Source organism: Lissotriton helveticus, chromosome 5_1 (assembly GCF_964261635.1).
Source record: "Lissotriton helveticus chromosome 5_1, aLisHel1.1, whole genome shotgun sequence".
Taxonomy (NCBI): domain Eukaryota; kingdom Metazoa; phylum Chordata; class Amphibia; order Caudata; family Salamandridae; genus Lissotriton; species Lissotriton helveticus.
The window spans coordinates 1,800,174,066-1,800,197,838 of NC_136065.1; the positions used below are offsets into that span (position 1 = coordinate 1,800,174,066).

Genomic DNA, 23,773 nt, shown 5'->3' on the forward strand with positions numbered 1-23,773 from the left:
GACAATGAGACCTATTCAGGAGGAGTTGGACAAATAATGGGCTCAAGTTTCAGGAACCTTCAATGATGTAGTCAGAGTCACATCTCGAATGAAAAAAGGTCTCATGTGGTGGACTCTCGAAAAGAATGTCTCTTCAGGTTGTCCGTTCCTGATGGACGCTCCAAGCTACAATCTAACAACAGATGCATCTCTAGGAGGCTGGGGTGCGCATCTTCAGGGATTAACAGTAAAAGGAAAGTGGTACAGTCAGCAAAAGACCTGGCACATCAATCTACTAGAATTGCTGGCCATTTATCTAGCTCTAAAAGCGTTCCATTCCATATTGCAAGGAGCATCAGTGTTAGTTCGAATGGACAACACAACGTGCATGCACTACATAAACAAACAAGGAGGCACAATATCCATCCTACTGTCCCATCAGGCTCAGCAAATTTGGGATTAGGCGATTCAGCATCAGGTCGTCCTTTCAGCAGTGCATGTTCTGAGAGCATCAAACACTCTTGCGGATTCTCTGAGCAGGTTTTCTACAACCAACCACGAGTGGGAGTTACATCAACCCATACTGGATCACATTTTTTGGGTATGGAGTCGCCCGAATCTGGATCTATTTGCAACACATCTGAACCGCAAATGCCTGTCCTATGCGAGTTGGCTCCCCCAACCAGAGTCATGCGGAAATGCATTTTTGATGAATTGGTCGACAATATATGCCAAGCTTTCCACCAATACCTCTAGTTCCCTGAGTTCTTTGGAAAATGAGGAAAGAACCCTGTCACATTATTCTAATAGCTCCCAGGTGGCCAAGACAATTATGGTTCACGGAACTCCTGCTCCTGTCACAGTGCGACCCGATCTTTCTTTGCCCTCTTCCGAATCTTCTAACCATGGATCAGGGCCAAGTTTATCATCCCGACCCAGCATCTCTACGCTTAGCGGGTGGGAACCTGAGCACTATAAATTTCTGAATTTGAACATTCCTGCGGATTGTAGGGAGGTACTGGCAAAGGCAAGAGCACCTTCAACTGTGAAGACATACAAACTCAAATGGAAAAGATTCTGTCTATGGTGCAATGGTGCCCAGGTGCATCCTATACATTCCATGCCGGAGCAACTTTTGCCTTTCTTCTTATATTTGGCAAAGTCGGGACTCTCGTTTGCTACCTTGAAGGTTTTTGTCGCAGCAGTCTCACGATTCCGTCAAGATGGCTCTAATTCTCTTTACTCTTCCAGAGTCATTCAACAATTTTTTAAAGGTCTTTTACGGATGTTCCCACCAATTCGTCAACCACCTCCTCCGTCTTTTTGGGATGTTCCCACTAATTCGTCGACCACCTCCTCCTTGGCATTTAAACATTGTCTTGGCACTACTAATGAGACACCCATTTGAGCCAATCCATACAGCTGATCTTAAATACATTACCTGGAAGACTTCTCTACTTCTGGCTCTCACTTCCTCACGTCGAGTCAGTGACATTCAGGCGTTTACTATAAAACCGCCTTTTCTTCAGTTTACTAAGGACTCAGTCTTACTCCGCACTAATCCAGCATTCATTCCTGAAGTGCCGTCGGACTTCCACCTCAATGAACCAGTTGTTTTAAAGACATTTTTTCCTAATCCTCAGACACCAGCAGAGAGAGCACTTCATTCTTTGGATATTAAAAGGTGCCTAAAATTCTACCTTCAAAAGACGGCTACTATACGTAAATCTGACCAGCCTTTTGTGGCCTATGGGCGAATGATGAAGGGACATCCAGTCACCAAACAAACAATTGCACACTGGATACCTACTGCAATTACCTTTTGCCATCAGCAAGCGAGAAAACCTCTTACTGCATCTGTTAGAGTGCATTCTACTGGAAAAGTTTCCTCGTCTACAGCGCTGTTTGCGGGTGTGCATCTTCATCACATTTGCAGAGCTGAAACATGGTCCAGCAGGCACACCTTTACGAGGCATTACTGTCTAGATGCTGCGGACAACGCTGACTCAGCCGTGGGACAAGCAGTCCTTCGAAATCTCTTTAAATAAGGTGAGCCTCTGTTGCTTCCGTCCTCCTACATACAAGGTACTTTCTTTTTCCTTGGTATATACTTAAGTCTTTTATACTATGTGTGGTTATGGTTATCATTACCATTATTATTATTATTATTATTATTATTATCATTAAGTGAAATGATAAGTACCTTGTATTATTCTAACTATACTGCTCACTACTCCTATTCCAGCATGTGAATCTATGAAAGACACCCCAATACTGGAGAAGAACAAAAGTTACTTACCTGTAAACTGTGGTTCTCCAGTATTGGTATCTTTCATAGATTCACATGCGACCCACCCTCCTGCCCTCAGAGGCTTTCTCTCTTCATCTCTTGGCTCTATATTACTCTGTAAAATGAAAATCTGCGGGCCTGAGCCTCTGAGGAGAACATTCTAAGAGGGTGCTGATGCCTGATTGGCCGGAATTTGGACCAAAACATAATGACTAAGATATATCATAGAAGTGATATGTTGTCTATCTAGGAAAAACTCTATGGTTTTTGCTTTCTCTATGTATATATGCTTGTGTTATGGCTACATTGCTAAAGTATTTACTGTGGGACTCCCACTTCGACGACGGGGAATATTCAAGCATGTGACTCTATGAAAGACACCAATACTGGAAAACCACAGTTTACAGGTAAGTAACTTTTGTTCTTTTGAGGCTCTTATTTAGTGTTTGGTGATAATGAAAATACCTCTGATTTATGGAGAAAGTACCAAATATGTAGGAGGATCCACCAGTGGTATTTCATACTATCTCTATAGTGTAGAAACAAAATCCACTGGTGGATTCCTCTCTGGATTTAGTGAGTACTGCAAAGAGGAGGACGGGGTATAGCAGCATCACTGCAACAACACTGGGAGGGCTTTAGAACCAATTGTGTCTGTCGAAAGGAGGTGGCGATTTAGGCAACTCATCAAACCTTTCCAAGAGAAGAAAGCAGTAGTATACCTGAACAATCCTGCGAAATTAAAAGTAATACACATGGGACAGACTAAATTTTTTACATCCGAGGTCAAGGCTAAGGAATACTTAGATAGTTTATGAGAGAACAACTGGACACATCTGAGAGTAGGGTGGGGAGGTATCTGATGTAGGCACGAGATAGAAACAGATTTAGGCTACTGGTTTTACACACAGCCTAATACATCAGAATATAAACTGTGGTACCTGAAAATAAGAAAACAAGAAATAAGAAATCGAACAGATTTCATCCACAATCTTCAATTACTGATCTTTTTCACCTTCCTTTCCTTCTTTTTTCTTTTTTCTCTTTTTTTTCTTATTCCTTATCCCTTATCCTTTTTAGTTCAATATGTTTTACAATATGTTTTACAACTTTCTTCTTGTCTTAGGTAATTGTCATTTCCTGTACACTTTAAATGCATGCTACACTAGTCCTGAACAGAGCAGGCTAATCCATCACTGTAGACTCTGACGGAGTCTCAATGCCATGTCCGGGAGGGCAAGGGGTGGGGAGGGTGGAGAGGAGAAGGGAGGGTGGAGGGTGGGAATCTGGGTGCACCGGGTGCTCTTGGGGTGGGGGGGGGGGGAACAACAAAAAAATATAAAATGAGCAAATTGATACTTACGAGGGAACGTTGGCTGATGAACTTCGACCCAAAAATAATACAATCAAATGGGTAGATTAAACATAGGATGTTGGAATGTGGCAGGTTTAAACGACAGAGGAAAGAGGGCCCAATTTTGTCAAATAATGGCCCATAGCTCTTGGGATATCATTTGCATACAAGAAACCCATATTCCAATAGGGGAGATTAACCAACTAAAAATACCTGGCTATCACATATTAATCACAACAACTCAAACTACAAGAACTAGGGGAGTTACTCTGTTCGCAAGAACAAGATTAGGTAGCCCGTTACGCAAAAAAGCTGATGACCACGGACGATGGGCCATTGTCCAACTAGATTTGGGTATTACAATATGCTCTGTCTATGGCCCTAATCTTGACAACCCCACATTATTTGTTGAACTGGAATCAGAATTGGCATCATGGCCAAGTACCTTGATCCTGTGTGGCGACTTTAATTTAACGTTTAACCAAACCCAGTCCCTTCAGAATCAATATACATACTCCGGACGGAAGCCCAGGGTGTTCAGAGCAGTACTAAATCTAATTCAGACCCATAATCTTCAGGATATATGGTTGTTAAGAAAGGGTAAAGACCCAGGACACCTTCTTCTCTTATCCACATCGGAAATATGTTCGCATTGACTATTTCTTTGCAACCCCAGATATTGCTCTGAATACCCTGATCTTCAAAGACCCGAAGACAATCTCTGACCATAATTCTATTTACACTACAGTGGAAATACCTGGGTACAATCGAGCCCACACACAGTGGACATTCGATAGGAAATTACTAGTTAACCAGGAGTATATAACTCATATAACCCAATGGACGAAAGAATTTTTTGACGCAAACCAATATAGTGCTTCACGATTCACCGTATGGGACAGCTATAAGGCTGCATTAAGGGGGGAAACTGCCACATTTGTTGCCACTCGCAAGAAAGAACGAATGAGAACTCATAATCAACTGATAAACGAATTGACACAACTAGAATACAAACATGCCATCCAAATACAACATGGTGAACAGGCTGAGGATACCCTAAGAAAGATCCTAGTGCTTAAGGCAGAATTAAATAACGAGTTAGCTGTTAAAGCCGCCGAAACTGTCCAAGCTTATCGAAACAAGTCATACGAGGTAGGCGAAAACGTCGGGAGACATCTAGCCTTAAAAACACGACAGACTCAATCCTATAACACAATACAAAGTATTGAATATTGTGGACACAAATATACCACCCAGAAAGAAATTGCTAATTGTTTCAAGGAATATTATCAAAAGTTATATCAGAATGAAGATGAACACACGGCTCATGAGATTAAGGAGATTTTATCTAACTGGCATAATGAAACTAATATGTTACAACCTGTTGACGACAACGTAAGGAATGAATTAGAGAAAGAGATCACTAGAACAGAGGTTGAGCTGGCAATAGCAGAACTAGCCGCATGGAAGGCTGCAGGGCCCGATAGGATACCCCTAGACTTATACAAGATACTAGGTAAGATAATAATTCCATTTCTTCAAGACTTATTCTTAGGTATCCAATGGCATGGAAAATCCCCAGAGTCTTGGAAACAAACAAACATATCAGTTTTCAGGAAAAAGGACAAACCCCCTGAATTAACAACGTCATATAGACCAATCTCTCTGATTAATTCAGATTCTAAAACCTACGCGAAAATTCTCGCCAACCGACTTGGCAAGTACATAGAGCAGCTAGTGTCTCCTTGGCAACACGGGTTTATACCTGGCAAAAGCACCACCGACCATATACGCCGAGTATTAACACTTTTTGATATAATGAAGATAGAGAAAGGTCAAATGTCTTTGGTCTTATTAGACGCCGAAAAGGCTTTTGACCGGGTCTCCTGGCAGTATTTATGGGAGCTCTTAGCCCTTAACAACATCGGCCCGGGGTTTATAAAATCAGTAAAAGCCCTATATGTAGAACCTAAAGCCAAAATCCTGACCGGAGGTAGTGAGTCCGAAAGTATAAATATCCAGAGAGGGACACGACAAGGGTGTCCGTGTTCACCACTCTTATTTTCACTATACATTAACCCATTAATTATTAAATTATTAACATCACCAGCGATAATTCCAGTAAAAACAAGCATATACAATACCAAAATACTCGCCTATGCCGATGACATAGCGATTCTAACCACCAACCCTACTGAGGCCATAGGTGAAATAGAAGTAGTCACTCGAATATTCGGTCTGTATTCAGGCTACTCATTAAATCAAGACAAAACGATGGTAGTCTGTACCGATAACACCCCATACACAGGCCAATATAGAGTAGCAAGCGCAAAATACTTAGGGGTTAACATCTCACCTAATACTAACGACATCATTACATTAAACTATGACCCCTTAGTTACAAAAATAAAAAAAGATCTTCTTAGAGTAAACAACCTCCATCTATCCATAATTGGTAGAACCAACTATATCAAAATGACAATTTTTCCAAAACTATTATATCTATTCCGAGCAATCCCTTTTCTAATCGACAATACCTATATGAAGAAGATAGACCAAGTAATAACATCATTTATTTGGAATTATGGGAAGACAAGAAGGGCCATAACCAAATTGGTGTTGCCAACAGCCCGAGGTGGACTAGCAGTGCCAAATCTAACCTATTACATGTGGGCCGCCATTCTACAACAGATGGCCTTTTTAATCACATCTAAAAAATCCGATCAAAACAGATCTCTACATAACATCCCTTCTATCTACGAACTGACACTAGGAAATACAGCACGAGGATTATTGTTAAGACAAATTGAGCCATCATATTATAAAAAGATTAAATTTAAAATAGTCACAGACGCATTTAAAATCTGGACCAGAGCTACTAAAATACTTTCAATACCCAAATATACCAATTATACACCCTTATGGCATAGCTTTATAATCCCCCAGTATCTTAATGATAACATTACTAAGCGTTGGGAAAATTTAGGTATTGTCACTATTGGCGATTTCCTAAACTCAGATGGTAGAACAACATTTGACGAGTTACGCCTTAAATATCAGATTCATCCCGCAGACTACCTTAAATGTATTCAAATCTACACATCATTAAGACAATACATCACAAATATCGAGCTACAGTCGCCATCACTACTAAACCTGATGCAAAAATGTTCAATTAGAATTAGCGATATCTATGGGATCTTTATAAACAACCACCCGGATGATCTCGATAGAATAGAAGATAGCTGGGCCAACAAATTAAATAATCCTAACGTTGACATAGATATGGTGCTACAACTATCCTCTAAAGTCATACTTGCAAGTAATCTAAAAGCCCAAATCTATAAAACGGTATGCAATTTATATTACACACCATTTAAATTATTTTCATGGGGTAAGGCTAGTCACGATAAATGCCCTAGATGTGCACTTGGCCCCGCAAATTTAATACATATGTTCTACGACTGTCCGAAACTTAAACAACTAAAAGAAAGTATAGGTAAATACTGGACTGAGATTTTTGGTCGGGAGATCCAAACCTCATCAACCTTGTTTATATTAGGCTTTGATAGCTCCCTAGAACTCAATAACTCAGAAATCTATACGATCTACTTATCTACCGCTATATACAGAATTATTTTAGCAGCCCGCTGGAAGGATACAGAGGCCCCTACATTTCAGGGATGGATTAATAGACTCCTGGCAATATACAAACAAGAAATAGCGATATACAAAACCAGAGGGAAAAAATCTAGAGCTAAAGGGGAATTGATCTGGGCCTCCGTAGCTAACTGGTATGAACAACAAAGGGCCTGACTTTAAAGCTATTTAAACTAGCTAGAAATAGCTATCACCTCTATTCAGAGGCGTAGAGTCGGAAAATGAGGTTACATTATATGTTTATTGCTATTGTTTATAGGTTTACTGTTTACTTATAGTCAATTCTTTCATTAATGTATTATTGTATCTGCCACATATTTACCACATCCAAAATTGCAATGTTCATCAACATTTGTATTTGTATTTAACGTATTATGCTCAGCCTTTCTTCGTTTATATATATATATTCTTTTTCTCTATTAGAATTCCTACACTATATATGATTATTGTTGTATATCTAAAGAATGCTCAATAAAAAAAAAAAAAAAAAAAAAAAAGAAAAGAATGTCTCTTCAGGTTGTCCGTTCCTGATGGACGCTCCAAGCTACAATCTAACAACAGATGCATCTCTAGGAGGCTGGGGTGCGCATCTTCAGGGATTAACAGTAAAAGGAAAGTGGTACAGTCAGCAAAAGACCTGGCACATCAATCTACTAGAATTGCTGGCCATTTATCTAGTTCTAAAAGCGTTCCATTCCATATTGCAAGGAGCATCAGTGTTAGTTCGAATGGACAACACAACGTGCATGCACTACATAAACAAACAAGGAGGCACAATATCCATCCTACTGTCCCATCAGGCTCAGCAAATTTGGGATTAGGCGATTCAGCATCAGGTCGTCCTTTCAGCAGTGCATGTTCTGAGAGCATCAAACACTCTTGCGGATTCTCTGAGCAGGTTTTCTACAACCAACCACGAGTGGGAGTTACATCAACCCATACTGGATCACATTTTTTGGGTATGGAGTCGCCCGAATCTGGATCTATTTGCAACACATCTGAACCGCAAATGCCTGTCCTATGCGAGTTGGCTCCCCCAACCAGAGTCATGCGGAAATGCATTTTTGATGAATTGGTCGACAATATATGCCAAGCTTTCCACCAATACCTCTAGTTCCCTGAGTTCTTTGGAAAATGAGGAAAGAACCCTGTCACATTATTCTAATAGCTCCCAGGTGGCCAAGACAATTATGGTTCACGGAACTCCTGCTCCTGTCACAGTGCGACCCAATCTTTCTTTGCCCTCTTCCGAATCTTCTAACCATGGATCAGGGCCAAGTTTATCATCCCGACCCAGCATCTCTACGCTTAGCGGCTTGGAACCTGAGCACTATAAATTTCTGAATTTGAACATTCCTGCGGATTGTAGGGAGGTACTGGCAAAGGCAAGAGCACCTTCAACTGTGAAGACATACAAACTCAAATGGAAAAGATTCTGTCTATGGTGCAATGGTGCCCAGGTGCATCCTATACATTCCATGCCGGAGCAACTTTTGCCTTTCTTCTTATATTTGGCAAAGTCGGGACTCTCGTTTGCTACCTTGAAGGTTTTTGTCGCAGCAGTCTCACGATTCCGTCAAGATGGCTCTAATTCTCTTTACTCTTCCAGAGTCATTCAACAATTTTTTAAAGGTCTTTTACGGATGTTCCCACCAATTCGTCAACCACCTCCTCCGTCTTTTTGGGATGTTCCCACTAATTCGTCGACCACCTCCTCCTTGGCATTTAAACATTGTCTTGGCACTACTAATGAGACACCCATTTGAGCCAATCCATACAGCTGATCTTAAATACATTACCTGGAAGACTTCTCTTCTTCTGGCTCTCACTTCCTCACGTCGAGTCAGTGACATTCAGGCGTTTACTATAAAACCGCCTTTTCTTCAGTTTACTAAGGACTCAGTCTTACTCCGCACTAATCCAGCATTCATTCCTGAAGTGCCGTCGGACTTCCACCTCAATGAACCAGTTGTTTTAAAGACATTTTTTCCTAATCCTCAGACACCAGCAGAGAGAGCACTTCATTCTTTGGATATTAAAAGGTGCCTAAAATTCTACCTTCAAAAGACGGCTACTATACGTAAATCTGACCAGCCTTTTGTGGCCTATGGGCGAATGATGAAGGGACATCCAGTCACCAAACAAACAATTGCACACTGGATATCTACTGCAATTACCTTTTGCCATCAGCAAGCGGGAAAACCTCTTACTGCATCTGTTAGAGTGCATTCTACTGGAAAAGTTTCCTCGTCTACAGCGCTGTTTGCGGGTGTGCATCTTCATCACATTTGCAGAGCTGAAACATGGTCCAGCAGGCACACCTTTACGAGGCATTACTGTCTAGATGCTGCGGACAACGCTGACTCAGCCGTGGGACAAGCAGTCCTTCGAAATCTCTTTAAATAAGGTGAGCCTCTGTTGCTTCCGTCCTCCTACATACAAGGTACTTTCTTTTTCCTTGGTATATACTTAAGTCTTTTATACTATGTGTGGTTATGGTTATCATTATCATTATTATTATTATTATTATTATTATTATTATCATTAAGTGAAATGATAAGTACCTTGTATTATTCTAACTATACTGCTCACTACTCCTATTCCAGCATGTGAATCTATGAAAGACACCCCAATACTGGAGAAGAACAAAAGTTACTTACCTGTAAACTGTGGTTCTCCAGTATTGGTATCTTTCATAGATTCACATGCGAAAAACCACCCTCCTGCCCTCAGAGGCTCTCTCTCTTCATCTCTTGGCTCTATATTACTCTGTACTATGAAAATCTGCGGGCCTGAGCCTCTGAGGTGAACATTCTAAGAGGGTGCTGATGCCTGATTGGCCGGAATTTGGACCAAAACATAATGACTAAGATATATCATAGAAGTGATATGTTGTCTATCTAGGAAAAACTCTATGGTTTTTGCTTTCTCTATGTATATATGCTTGTGTTATGGCTACATTGCTAAAGTATTTACCGTGGGACTCCCACTTCGACGACGGGGAATATTCAAGCATGTGACTCTATGAAAGACACCAATACTGGAGAACCACAGTTTACAGGTAAGTAACTTTTGTTCTTTTGAGGCTCTTATTTAGTGTTTGGTGATAATGAAAATACCTCTGATTTATGGAGAAAGTACCAAATATGTAGGAGGATCCACCAGTGGTATTTCATACTATCTCTATAGTGTAGAAACAAAATCCACTGGTGGATTCCTCTCTGGATTTAGTGAGTACTGCAAAGAGGAGGACGGGGTATAGCAGCATCACTGCAACAACACTGGGAGGGCTTTAGAACCAATTGTGTCTCGTTCCTTCCTCTGCAGAGCAGTACTTGGAGACCATTTGGAATAATGTGACAGTAGACCAGTTTTCAGGACCACTGACAATTAAAAAGAAGGTGCTTTGCTGTGACGTCTCTGCCATGTTAATTGAATTTGGATTTTTCTTGAAATTATGTGCACATTTAGCTTAGCTATTGTGTTCAAGTGTCAGTGTCTAATCAAAGCCACTGCTCCTTGAAGTACAAGAATTCAAAAATGTCGGTTCCATACTTATATAACAATCTTACTCTGACTATCCTGCCACAGTTGGGTGCTAAAGTAACACACAGTTGCTAATTTAATGTTGAACTACAACCGATGGTTGGTAAGAATGCTTTATCACAGCAGAGCACCGTGCAGCAGTGCATGCGGAAATTTGCAGGCTGGCCTGTTTGTGTATTTGATTAAATGAATGTTGCAGCGTTAAACAAGCTGGATCTTGCTGATGCTTTTCCCATGCTTCACAACACTGAGACTAAAGGCCAAAATTAGTTTATGATGAAGGTGATAAAGCAGGTAGTAGATTTTCAGTGCATACAGTTTTGTTTAGAAATGTCAAGAGCCACTAGATAGGACTTCCAAAAATCATGATTCTAAATTTACTTTTATAGTTAGCTATGTTTTATTGAACAAAAATGGAAGAAACATGTGTCAATGAAATCAAAAGGGTTGTATCGCTCAACATTTAGATATCATGTATCTGTCATAATTCACTGGGAAAGAAAATGCAATCACAACCTCTCCCCAAAAGGTAAGGTCTAAAAGAATTGGAGGTGAGAGAGGTGGAAAGGGATAAGGGGAAATTACAACTTGTGTTGTTTGAAACCAGTATGTGTATGAAACCTTCCCCCACCTCCCACTCGTCAGACACAAAAAAAACAGGCAAGGTAAGAGTCACACTGGTAAGCTAAACCTATTGGAAAACTAATGTACCAGAGCCCCCAGCATTCAGACCGCAACGCTCTTTTTGCTTGGCACCCAGACCAAAATTAAATTGTGATGATCTGAACGCAAATGCCTTGCCCATCTGACTGAAGATTCGAAACAACTCTAGAAGTTGCAAATAAAATCATGTCAACGGCTAGCTTTGATAAATTAGCTAGTTTTTTATTCTGAGAAAATAACCTCTTCTAGAAATGACCACAGATCGAGCTTTCAGATCCTAAATTATCTAAGCAACAAATATAAGGTTCAGCCACTGGTAAACCCTCCCAGAAGCTTTGCAATAGCTTTTGTGACTATTTTATTAAAAGATTTTGTACATTAAGAAAAAGATTGAGTTTAGCCCTTTGCATGAGCTTCTACAGATATTGGATCATGTTTGTCAATACTTGAAATACCACCCTTGATGTTGGAGATTGAGCTGTCCCAATTAGTGCAGTCTACACAATCAGGTTGATCCATTTCCTCATTTTGTTTAAATCATTTCTTCAGGGGATTATTTTCCCTCTTGGGTTTTTATTCAACTCGTCCATGTTGAAAGGGGAAGTTCCTACCTTTTGTGGTCTCGCTTAAGACAGTGCTATTGACAATCTGTTGTTACTTAAAAAACAAACAAAAAAACTCAAAGGGGGCTGTTAGCTCACCCATTACTTTGATCGGCATTGGTTGCCTTCATTATCACTCTTATTTTTACCTTTTCATTGGTAAACGTGTGTCAGCATGTGTCGGCTTCAGTTGGGCTTCCCTCTGCTTCCATGTGTTTGTTTCTTTCTGTGGAGCATGGACCATTGACTTATAGATGCTTCAAAATGCAGACAGTGCTGCTCACCTTGCTATGTATGGCCTTTTTGGCACTGTCTTAATGTAGGGCCAACACAGCCAACGTCTGGTTGGAGGAAAAATAAATTAAACGAGTGAGGTTTTTTTTTCATTCATGTCTTTTATGTGTTGGTGAGTTTCAGACATTACAACCATGTCATGATCCTTTTAGCTTTTGACAACTTCAGTCAGCTTTAAATAAGTTGCATCCCTCGCAACCATTTATGCATGACAGTTATCATTTATTAGGTTTCGCCCTGGCCGTAGCACTGCGTAGCACTGCGTAGCAGTGCTCGCGCACGGCGAAATCTTATGATCCTACAGTGTGGGGCTTTGTCCCACCTTCTCTTCCTTTGGCTAGCTCCATAAATGGAGGCTAGCCATTCGAAGAGATGGTTGTCCGTTACTCTTTCCCCCGCCACGACGCGATTCGGGGTCGTTTCCATGTGGTTTTTTTAAGTCCGGCCTCCCACACCCTCCCTCCTGCTGTCCCATTGTCCGTGCCTTCTCCTTCCCGCCTGCCCACTGTCCGTGCCTCCTCCCTCCCCCCGCCCACTGTCCGTGGCCCTTTTTCACCCTCCCACCAGCCAGAGCACCTTCACATCCGAACGCTCCTCTCGCCCGTTGTCCGTGCCTTCTCCCTCCCGCCCGCCCACTGTCCGTGGCTCCTCCCTCCCACCCGCCCACTGTCCGTGGCCCTTTTTCACCCTCCCACCCGCCCTATCCCAAACCCCAGCCAGAGCACCTTCACATCAAACGCTGCCTTATCTGGGTTTAAAATGCGGCAGGACAGCGGCCGGCGGCCTTTGTCACGGAAATCAGCGGTAATGTTAACAAATGTAAAAGCGGTTACACCAGACCCGGTAGATGGAGGGAACAGCAATATATTGAACGTTCCTTTCTGGATTAAATCTACATCAGAACACAGAATAATCCTGTGAAATCCTCCCCCTTGTTACCCAATGAAATTCGATTCAGTAAAATATCTGGAACTGCGGAACAGCGGAAGTGACATCCAGTGTTATGTTCCATTGTAGGAGTATTATTTATTTAATATAGGCACGGACTCGTCCTACTCTATTAATGTTCTAGAGTCCGTGCCGTATAGTTCTGGGGGCAGTTGGGAAGCAGTCTTTGTTACTGGCAGATGTCCTTTCGTGATAATAAAGCGATTTATTACTACATTCCTGACTCACTTACTTAACATCCAGCTTGCTTTTGAGTCCCCTGAAGACATCGCAGGATTGGCTTTGTACCAACCTTTTCCCTTCACCTGCCTCCTTATCACGGTCGAGAAGATGGGGAGAGAGCGAGGAATGTAAACTATAGACAATAAGGCGATCTCTTTAAACCCGGTTTACTTTCTGTTCATTTCACTGTCCGTTTAGTGCCAATAGTAGATAATTGTAAGCTTGAGTAAGTCGCTGGTACCCCTTAGTAATGCCCCTCCTCATCCGCTCCACAACCAGAACCCTAGTAGCAACATATGTATTGCCAGAATGCACACAGTCAGAGAAATACCTAATTTTATTTTAATTCCAACCAAAATCCCAGCCCATTTTCATAATCTGCGGACGCAGGGTTCAGTTTGCCAGTCTCAGTTGAACGTCAGTGAAAGACGTTCCCGAGTCCATGTGAGTCTTGCCAGTTCATCCGATACACAGTAGCAGTTACCGGGGCTTGAGGGCATAGCTGTACTATGGGAGAACGAGTGGAACTTGAAGGGGGAGGGGCCTATCTTTAAAGTGCCCTCGCTTAGGTCTCTGGCATGAGCAATTCAAACTGCCAAATGCAACAGTCAATGTTTCCAGGGAGTGTAGGCTGTATTAAAAGTGGTGCTTTGTAAAGAAAACTGGCTTTAAATGGTGATTGCTTAAAACCCATTAAAAGTGTTCATTTCTTTAAAAAAATGTTTTTAAATTGCTGATTTTACATGTTTGATAGTTTGGAAATCCCAGGCTCATATAACGTGCCTCGATTTAGGTTTGTTGAGGTACTGCCAGCTAAATGATGCCTCCAAGGCCCAGTCGGGCATAGTGGGCGGATCCATCAGCAATGTGGAGTGCGTGGGAGTGGTGTTGTGTATTTCCTTAGGCTTTTTGCAAGCACAAGCTTGTGGCAGATTGGAGCACTTTTGAACTGACCTGCTACTACCTGGCATCCTAGTTCATGGGGAGAGCCACAGGGGACAAGGTGGGCCATGGCACTCCAGTCTTGCCTGCCTACCTGCTAGGGTTTCATACAGGAGTAAGGAGCTCCTCTGCTAAAGCTTGCGCCAATGTGAACACTGCTATGGATGCCCTAGTGGAGAGGGTAAAAATCTGGATTTCGTGAAAAGCTTGTGCATGGTCCCTATGGTTGTGAAGGATGAATTTGGAATGTAGGTTGCTAAAAAAAAAATGGGAGTTTGCCTTGTATAAGGAACACTTTTTCAGATGTACCAAGAAGTTTTCTTTTATCTTAGATTGACAACGATTAAACCAAAAAATAAGAGACTTTTTACCATTATTAATATTGAGTTCACTTATTTATACAAGAGGAGAGGGAGTGAGACCTTTATTTTAAATGTATTATAGTCAACTGCATTTTTGTTCACCTCTTGTCTAGTAACAGTGTTTATATTGGGATAATTCATTTAAATAAACTTGGACTGCATGTAGGATCATTATTGCAAGAGTGGCATTAATAAAGCATTGTTTTTTATAAACTGTTATGTCGTCTAGCATATTTTTGCATAGAAATAAAAAATGAGTGTGGTGGTCAAAAGGCTCACAGTGCAGCGGAGTCAGAACTCTCCTGTGCCATTTGAGTATGCAATTCTTTGACCAGATGTATTTTAATTTATTATGAAAAGGACTCTATATATTTTGAAAATCATATTTTCGTAGTGAATGTGCCACTGATAGCGTGTATAGGCACGGAGTGCCAGGGAGTCCTCAGCCCCACATTTCAAGAAATTGCTTCTAACCTTAATAGCCTAATGTTCTCTTCCAAAAGTAGTTTTCTAATCCCCAAAGCTACCTGAAAGCAGAGCGCTGCCAAGACAACAGTAAGAGATGATAGCGGAGCTTATCACATGCCTTACGGCCTCCTTGGAAGGTATTAAATGCAGAGAATCCACGCACTTGTGTGGTCCTAAGTCAGTTGCCTTTTTTTTCTCCTCATGCCACGTGGTACCGATGCTTGCATTATATCCCTGGGAGATTCCGAAGAGATTTCCCTGGAAACTGCCTACTGTCAGAGCATGTCTTCCTGAGGTTTGGGTTTCTTATGTTTAGATTTTGCAGAAAGTTCAGAAAAATTGTTACTAAAGCTCCTTGAAGCGCTTTCTTCCCAGTGGGCGAATACCACGCAGCTCCTTCAAGCCGGTGCTGCAGAAATAGCCCAGGCCACTGAGGCTCCTCGAAGATCGTGCACAGGCCGTTCACGCCTATGCTGACCCAGGCCACAGACAGTACAGCGCCTTGAAGCCAGACAGAGAACACAGGCAGCTGCTACTCATTGAATCCATTACGGCTTAAAATCAAATCACCTGCCGCCGCCGGGCAGCACAGGTCGCTGAAGCCCCCTGAAGCCCTTGCGACCAGGAGAGCACAAACCACTACAGCTCATTGAAGCACTTGCTGTCTAAAGTGCTTTACCGCCTAGAAATGGCCCGCCCCGGCCGGACAGCGCAGGCCATGCAGCTCCTTGAAGCCTACCAGGAGGGCACACACGATAACAGCTCCTTGTAGCCCTGCCTGGCTAGATAATTTTTGGTCTGAACCCCCTTCTAGCCCTTATGCCAGAAACAGCACAGGCCTCTGTGACACTTTAAAGCCGCGCTGCAAAGGAAGCAAAGGCAGCCCAAAGCATACATGATGCTGCAGCTCCTTGAAGCCAGAATGCCTAGAGAACATAGCGCTGCAGCAGCTCCTTGATCCCTGTACTGCTCATTGACACCCGTTGCCGCCTTCTAAACTCAGGCCCCGTAGCTCATTGAACCCCCTGCTGCCTAGAGCGCTTCAGGCCGCCGCATCTCATTGTAGCTGCTGCCACACAATGAAGGTAGGCCGCTCCAGCTCTTCCACTCCTCCCGAGGCCCTGTGAATAAATGCAGGCCGCAGCAGCACTTTGTAGCAGATACTGCCTGCCTACAGAACACAAGGCGCTTGCTGCAGCACCTTGAAGTCCCCGCTGGCCAAATAGAACTTCTGTAGCTCTTCCGCTCTCGGATGGCTCAACAGCACAGACGGCTAAGACCGGTCCATCCCGCGGTGAACCTGAGCAAAAGCGCTATGCTTTAGCACCTTGAAGCCTGTTGCTCGTGGTGCTCCTCCCACAGTGTATCTGGATTCTGGGACCAGCCTTCAGTTTTTGGCTCGGGAACAGCCCGAACCTGCACCGCCTGCCGCCCCGCAGCCTCGCACGGCTATAATTATACCGGTAATTACAGGGGCGAATTAAACCTTCACTTCTGTTCTTTCATATGATAGGTCTGAGAGTGGAAACTTATCTGGTGGGGGGGGGTCGCAGTGTGTGGGGGGGCTCTGTGTGGGTGTGTGGGGGGGCTCACAGTGTGTGAGGGGGCTCTGTGTGTGTGTGTGGGGGGGAGGGTCTCTGTGTGGGTGTGTAGGGGGCTCTGTGTGGGTGTGTGTGGGGGGCTCTGTGTGGGTGTGTGGGAGGGGCTCACAGTGTGTGGGGGGCTCTGTGTGGGTGTGTGGGGGGGCTCGCAGTGTGTGGGGGGCTCTGTGTGGGTGTGTGGGTGGATCTGTGGGGGGGCTCTGTGTGGGTGTGTGTGTGTGGGGGGGGCTCTGTGTGTGTGTGTGTGTGTGGCATTTGCAAGAGATTAAGCTATTGGCATTGTAAATGACAATGCCATTTATTTATCTGTTTTCAAAACCAACACATAAATAAAAATGTTGTCATTTACAATGCCAATAGCTCTAACTTTTGCAAAGGCGAAACCGTTGCATTGTAAATGCTTGTTTTTGTTGTTATTGCCTAATTTTTGTTATTCCCAGCACCCTCAGGCTCCAGCTCACATTTCCTATCCCCATAAAAAAGAGATTGAGGCATAAATGTGTATTTTAATTGCTTGTGGTTTTACGTTTGCTGACAATGTGTTATTGTCATTTGTTCCTGAAAAGTTTTTTTTGTTTGAAAGCAGAGAATAACCCCATTCCAAGAAAACAGATCACTGCCCCTTCGAGGTTAGTGCTGGCCACCTCATGTCACTTTTGTTTCTTACTTTCAGCCTTGCTGCACAACAGCCATGCTGCCATACATCATTGCTAAAAGACATTGACAAAGTCAATAGCTCTTGAATAGGCGAGACATATTGCTTTTGGAATGTGCTTGTTTAAAACAGCCATGTTAGAAAAACTGGAGCAGAGCCTTCAAATCTTAGAACTTTCACTCTATTTGGCATCTAACTTTGCTGTGAAAATATAGGAGAAGCGTGTTGTGCGTTCTTTGTTGCTATTTGCTGGCCAGTAATTGCTTGACAACTGTGAAGACTTTATTCTTGCTAGATCATAGCAAATAATCCGTTCTTCTAGCTGTTTTTGATGATTTGAGATTTGATCTTTATGCTGGTGAGGTTAGCAACTTGGTTCTGTTAGATCTGTCTGTAGCATTTGTTATGTCGATCATGCCGATAGATCGATGTTGGGACAGAAAAGTTCTCTGCATGGTAAAGATGTGTACCCCTGCCTTGAGTGCCCAACTGTACTGTTGTCTGGAACCCTAATGCTGACTTTTTGTTATAGGTGAACGCAGATCATGTATGTGCGCTATGACACAGGCCTGGCTCGTGGATTTCAGTCTTGTTGGACAGGTAAGGGCACCCAGGATGCTACTCTCATAGTGATGGAAGTCTACTGCCTTCAACAGGAGTTAAACAGCACAAGCACAGTGGTGGCAGCAGTAGTGACTAGGTCCTTTTTACCCTGAGTCATTGGAGTGAGGGCTATAGGCTCACTCATCTTTTTAAAGGTAAAGGTACAGCTTCTGTGTGTTTAACTCACCTTTGGCCTACATCAGGTTGATGTAGAACTGCGTGCATAGTGAAAACGGGATGTGCGCATATGATCGCACAAGACATATACTACATAGAGGGTGCAGTGTGGAACAGTGTGTACATGGTAAATGTGTGTGCTTTGGCAGAAGTTGTTTTTAGTGGCACACTCTGGAGCAGTACAGACTGTAGTATTGAACGGAAAATAGCATTTACAACGCAGCCGTTTCCACGCAATACCATTACCATGCATCAATTACAGTTATAATGCCTTTACTGCAAATTTATTTTACAATACATATGCTTTTACCATGCATGCCTTTACAACCAAAATGTAATAATTTCAGAGGTATGTATTAAGCCTATATATTCCGGCAATGGCGTTTTTAGGGTTTTGGGGTGGGGAGGATATAGGATGGCTTGGACATTTTTAGGGGTTAGGGTGAGAAAGGGTATTTGTGTTGTAAGGGTATTTTGAAGGGTGGGTTAGGGTATTTTTGGTGGCAAAGGTGTTTTTAGGGTTTAGAGTAGGTCAGGATATTTGGGTGGCAAGGGTATTTTTAGGGTTTAGGGTGGGTGAGGGTATTTAGGTGGCAAGGGTATTTTTAGGGTTTAGGGTGGGTGAAGGTATTTGGGGGGCAAGGGTATTTTTCAGGTTTAGGGCCGGTAGAAGTATTTGGATATATGTGTGCCTATATATATATATATATATATATATATATATTTTATATATATATATACACACACACACTCACACACACACACATACACACACACTATTGTTAGGTTCTAGTTTCCATAGGAAAGGAGTTTTATGACTTGCTTATAACTTTGGCGTTGTTACACAAAATTTTCCCAAGAAAAGTGCCCTCCTGATTCTAGATGTGCATGGAAAGTTTTGGGGTGATCCGTCAAGCGGGGGCCGAGAAACAAATGGGGATCAAAAAAAGTGAGTTTCCCATGTTAATTCCCATAGTGATTTTAGACACAACTACAGCCCGAACTGCTGAACAGGATTACATCAAATTTGGCCGAAAGTTAGCTCTTGGTCCAGAAAACACCCTTTTTTATTATTTGATGTAAAATCGATCAGTAGTTGTGACAATATCAAAAGTAAAACCAAATGTGTATATCTAGAGGCACGGTTCTTCTGCGAATCTTAACGATCTCGTGCAGAGATCTGAATGGCAGCCAACACTTCAACTAGGAAGTGTTGGCAGCCATCTTGGGACTTGGATTCAGATGAGCCCCAAACAAAAACATTAAGAGAGAAAGGGGCATGGTAGGAATATCCTGACCCCCTAGCCTGGTAGTAGGGGTTCCCAGCGACCCAGCCATGAGCAAACATTTTTTTTTTAAATTTCCCCCGAGAATATTGAAGAAAAAAAACAAGTGTGGTCTCCCACGCTTGTTTCTATGTTAGCTCCCGGGTGGACCAGGGCCTTGGGTCATTGATTTTTATTGAATGTGGGGCTCCTAAGAGCCCCAGGGACCACCACCTGCTTGGGGCTTGATTTTTAAATTGGCGGGGGCGCAAATTCTCCTCTGAAGGCAGTAAAGATCCACTACGTCCCTGGGGCATAATTATTCTATTTGAGGGGGGCAGCATGGACCCCTCTCGTAGGGCTCTTAGGAGCCCTGGGGACCACCCCCCAATTGCTTTATTAGTAAATTGGAGGGGGGCGGGGTCAGAAATAAAAAGTAAAGGGGCAGGGGTGCCTTCCTGGGTCGTATTCGAGCCTGCGGACCACCATCTCCCCAGGGTAAGCACTTCAAATTGAAAGGAGGGGAGCCGCGTAGTCCACCGCCTGGAGCACACTGGGGACCGCCTCTCCTCAGGGCTGTCTCCAGAGGTTGCCCGCCCTCAAGAGATAGTAGCTTGCTTTTGCTTGGCGGGAGGTTTGTTAGCTTCCTCCAAGCGAGAGTAAACTGTAAGTCCTCACCCAGCGGGTGGGAGCAGGAAAGCTGTGCCTGTTCGCTGGTAGCACACTTTTCATAAGTAGAAAACAGATGAAAAATGTTCTCCCACATGCAAGGATCAGCATTCTTTGCTGCCCCTATGTATGGGAGCAATGCCACTGGAAGCAGGGATCCAGCAGGGCCTACAGGGGTATTGAGCAGTGCTTAATTTGAGCCAGTGGTTTCCGGTGCTCTGCACCGGCACTTAATTGCCAACACAGTACTTATGACAGTCTGCCATATGGCGGCGCTGTTTGTCTAAATTAAAGATGAGAATATCTTGTAGGAGTATGACGGTTAGCAGTTGTGTTGGTACTGTCATTGGCAGCAGGGCTGTCAGGGGCAATGAATGGTGCAAGCTGCAGTGGCCTCCTGAGGCTCCTCCCGTGCACCACAACGCTGCAGAGTGGGTGCCCTGGGTGAGCTCCAGTGCACCAAGCATCAAAAGGCCAGGCTCCCCTCCCCTTTACTTCAAAAACTAAAGAGGAAGTACCCCTGTTTAATGGAAGCTTCCCACTTTGTAGTCGTGTTGTCTTCTCTTGATGAGGATTCATGTTGTCACAGATTTGTGGATGGTGACACTCGGGGAACAATCACATTGCTGAAATTACATGCACACAAGGACACTGTAGACATTACCTCATGGTCCTTTAAGCAGAAGTAGTGTAGAATATGCACTAGACATTTACCCAATGAGGAAGCACTTAATTAACCAGTAGAAAGTACTGCAGTTGGGTAGACATTTCTGGCAAAACTGTGGACTCTTCTTGAAAAATAAGGTGTTTTATGGCCCTGAGGCTCATATCACAGAAATTAAACCTCAATGGGAAGCACTTAGAATCAATTGGGGCACCTGCTGTGTTTATATTTCTAACTTCTTGGGTTTGGGGAAGACAAAGCAAGTGTGTTCCCTCTTGTATTCCACATTGAAAAACAATCTGAAATCCTTATTGGAGGTGAATGCATCATTGATATATTGGAGCGCAATCTAATCTGTGGTGACTGTGACAAGTGGTTTCTTTCTTGTTTTGAGAGCAGAGCCCATGGTTCTCCCTTTTAATTACCCTGAGTATGCAAATGCCCGAAGCGATTTGCAAGTTTTGCCCGTATGGCCATGTCCCCTTTTAATTAGTAGTATGCAAAGGTCTTCCTACCTTTTCCAAACGTTGATGGACAGTTTACCAAAGGACCTGCTGATTCTTGGTACAGAGGAATTTTGAGGACATATCAAACAAACAAAGAAGCACTTACTTCATATAGGTAGGAGGAAGTACAGTTGTTTGGTGAAGAGTCCCCACTTTATATTCTCATCCTCTTCTCTAGACGAGGATTCATGTTATCACAGATTTGTGGATCAAGACCCTTGGAGAGCAATCATATTGCCAAAACTACATGAACACAAGGTCACTAGAGACATTTCCTCCTGGTCTATTGCACAGCTCTAGTGTAGAATATGCACTAGTTATTACCCAAAGAGGTAGCACTTACAAATTAACCAGTAGAAAGTACTCCTGCTGGGTAAACATTCTGCAAAACTTTGGACTTTTTTCCATAAGGGAGCAGTGGAGGTTTCATTCTGACCCAGTCACTCACATAGCTACTGACACACCCACACTGACACTCACACACTCACACAACCACTCATACACCCATACAGCCACTAACACACCCACTCATTGACCCACGCAGTGACTCGCAAACCCATAGAGGCACTCACACACCCACTCACAGACCCACATAGCCACTCACACACCTACTTACTCACCTATAGAGGCACTCACCAACCCACTCACAGACCCACACAGCCACTCACACACCCACTTACACACCCATAGAGGCATTCCCCAACCCATTCAGTCTCTCCCACACCCACTCACAGACCCATCCAGCCACTCAGACACCTACTTGCACCTAAGAAACCACTCACACACCGATACAGCCACTCAGACACCTGCTTACAGATCCACACAGCCACTCACACACCCTCTTATAGATCCATACTGCCACTCACACACCCATTCACAGACCAATACAGCCACTAACACACCCACTCATTGACCCACAGTGACTCGCAAACCCATAGAGGCACTCACACACCCACTCACAGACCCACACAGCCACTCACACATCTACTTACACACCCTTAGAGGCACTCACCAACCCACTCACAGATCCACACAGCCACTCACAAACCCACTTACACACCTACAGAGGTATTCACCAACCCACTCAGTCACTCCCACACCCACTCACAGACCCATCCAGCCACTCAGACACCTACTTACACCTAGGAAACCTCTCATACAGCCACTCAGACACCTACTTACAGATCCATACAGCCACTCACACACCCGCTTATAGATCTATACTGTCCCTCACACACCCACTCACTGACGCATACAACCACTCACACACCCACTAACACACCTCCAAAACTACTACACACCCACTCACAGACCTATACAGCCACTCACACACCCACTCACCAACCTATTCAGCCACTCACACACCATGTCTCAAAGGTTAAAGGTTACATTTAGGAAATTCATTTTACAAACCTTAGACATTCACAAAAACCAAAGGTTACAGGGACATTATAGTTAGGAAATAACATTAAAAAGCATAGAAGTTCACAAAAAATGAAAGGTTACAGTGACGTTATAGTTAGGAAATAACATTAAAAAACATAGAAATTCACTGAAAAAAACAAAGGTTACAGGGACGTCATAGTTAGCAAATAAACTTTTTTTAAAACCTTTGAAATTCACTGAAAAAAACAGAGATTACAGGGACGTTATAGTTAGATTTCACTCGTACACACCCAGTGAAATTCAACAGTTATAGCTACCTGTGCTAACTATAACTTACACCCCCGCTCATGGCCTCACATTTTGTATCACTCATGACATGGTAAGTGACATCACTAAGTGGGTGTGTGAGTCACTGTATGGGTCTGTGAGTGGGTGTGTGAGTGCCTGTATGTGTCTGTGAGTGGGTGTGTGAGTAGCTCTATGGGTCGGTGACTGGATGTGTGAGTGACTGTGTGTGTCTGTGAGTGTGTGTGTGAGTACCCATGTGAGTGTGACTGTTTTTTTGAGTGGTTGTATGGGTTTATGAATGGGTATGTGAGTTGTTGTATGGATCTGTAAATGGGTGTCTGAGCGGCTGTATGGGTGAGTGAGTAGTTTTCTGGGTGTGTGAGTGGCTGTATGGGTCTGCGAGTGGTTATGTGAGTGGGTGTGTGAGTGGCTGCATGGGTGTGTGAGTAGGTGTTTTAGTGGTTTTGTGGGTGTGTGAGTGGCTGTATGGGTGTGTAAGTGGGTGTCTGAGTTTCTGTGTGAATGTGTCAGTATCTTTATGATTGACTGGGCCAGAAAGAGACCTCACCTGCCCCCATATCCAAAAAGAGTCCACAGTTTTGCAGAAAAAGTATACCAACTGGAGTATT

General features: G+C 43.3%; 1 protein-coding gene across 1 annotated transcript in view; it reads left to right on the forward strand.

Moving 5' to 3' along the window:
* LOC144752809 (uncharacterized) overlaps positions 1-23,773 on the forward strand; it is a 489,465-nt gene that overhangs the window by 143,381 nt on the left and 322,311 nt on the right. The window contains exon 4 of the mRNA XM_078640658.1: positions 18,119-18,186. Within this exon, the coding sequence (XP_078496784.1) occupies positions 18,132-18,186 (55 nt within the window). The 5' untranslated portion in view covers positions 18,119-18,131. The remainder of the gene's footprint in view (positions 1-18,118; positions 18,187-23,773) is intronic.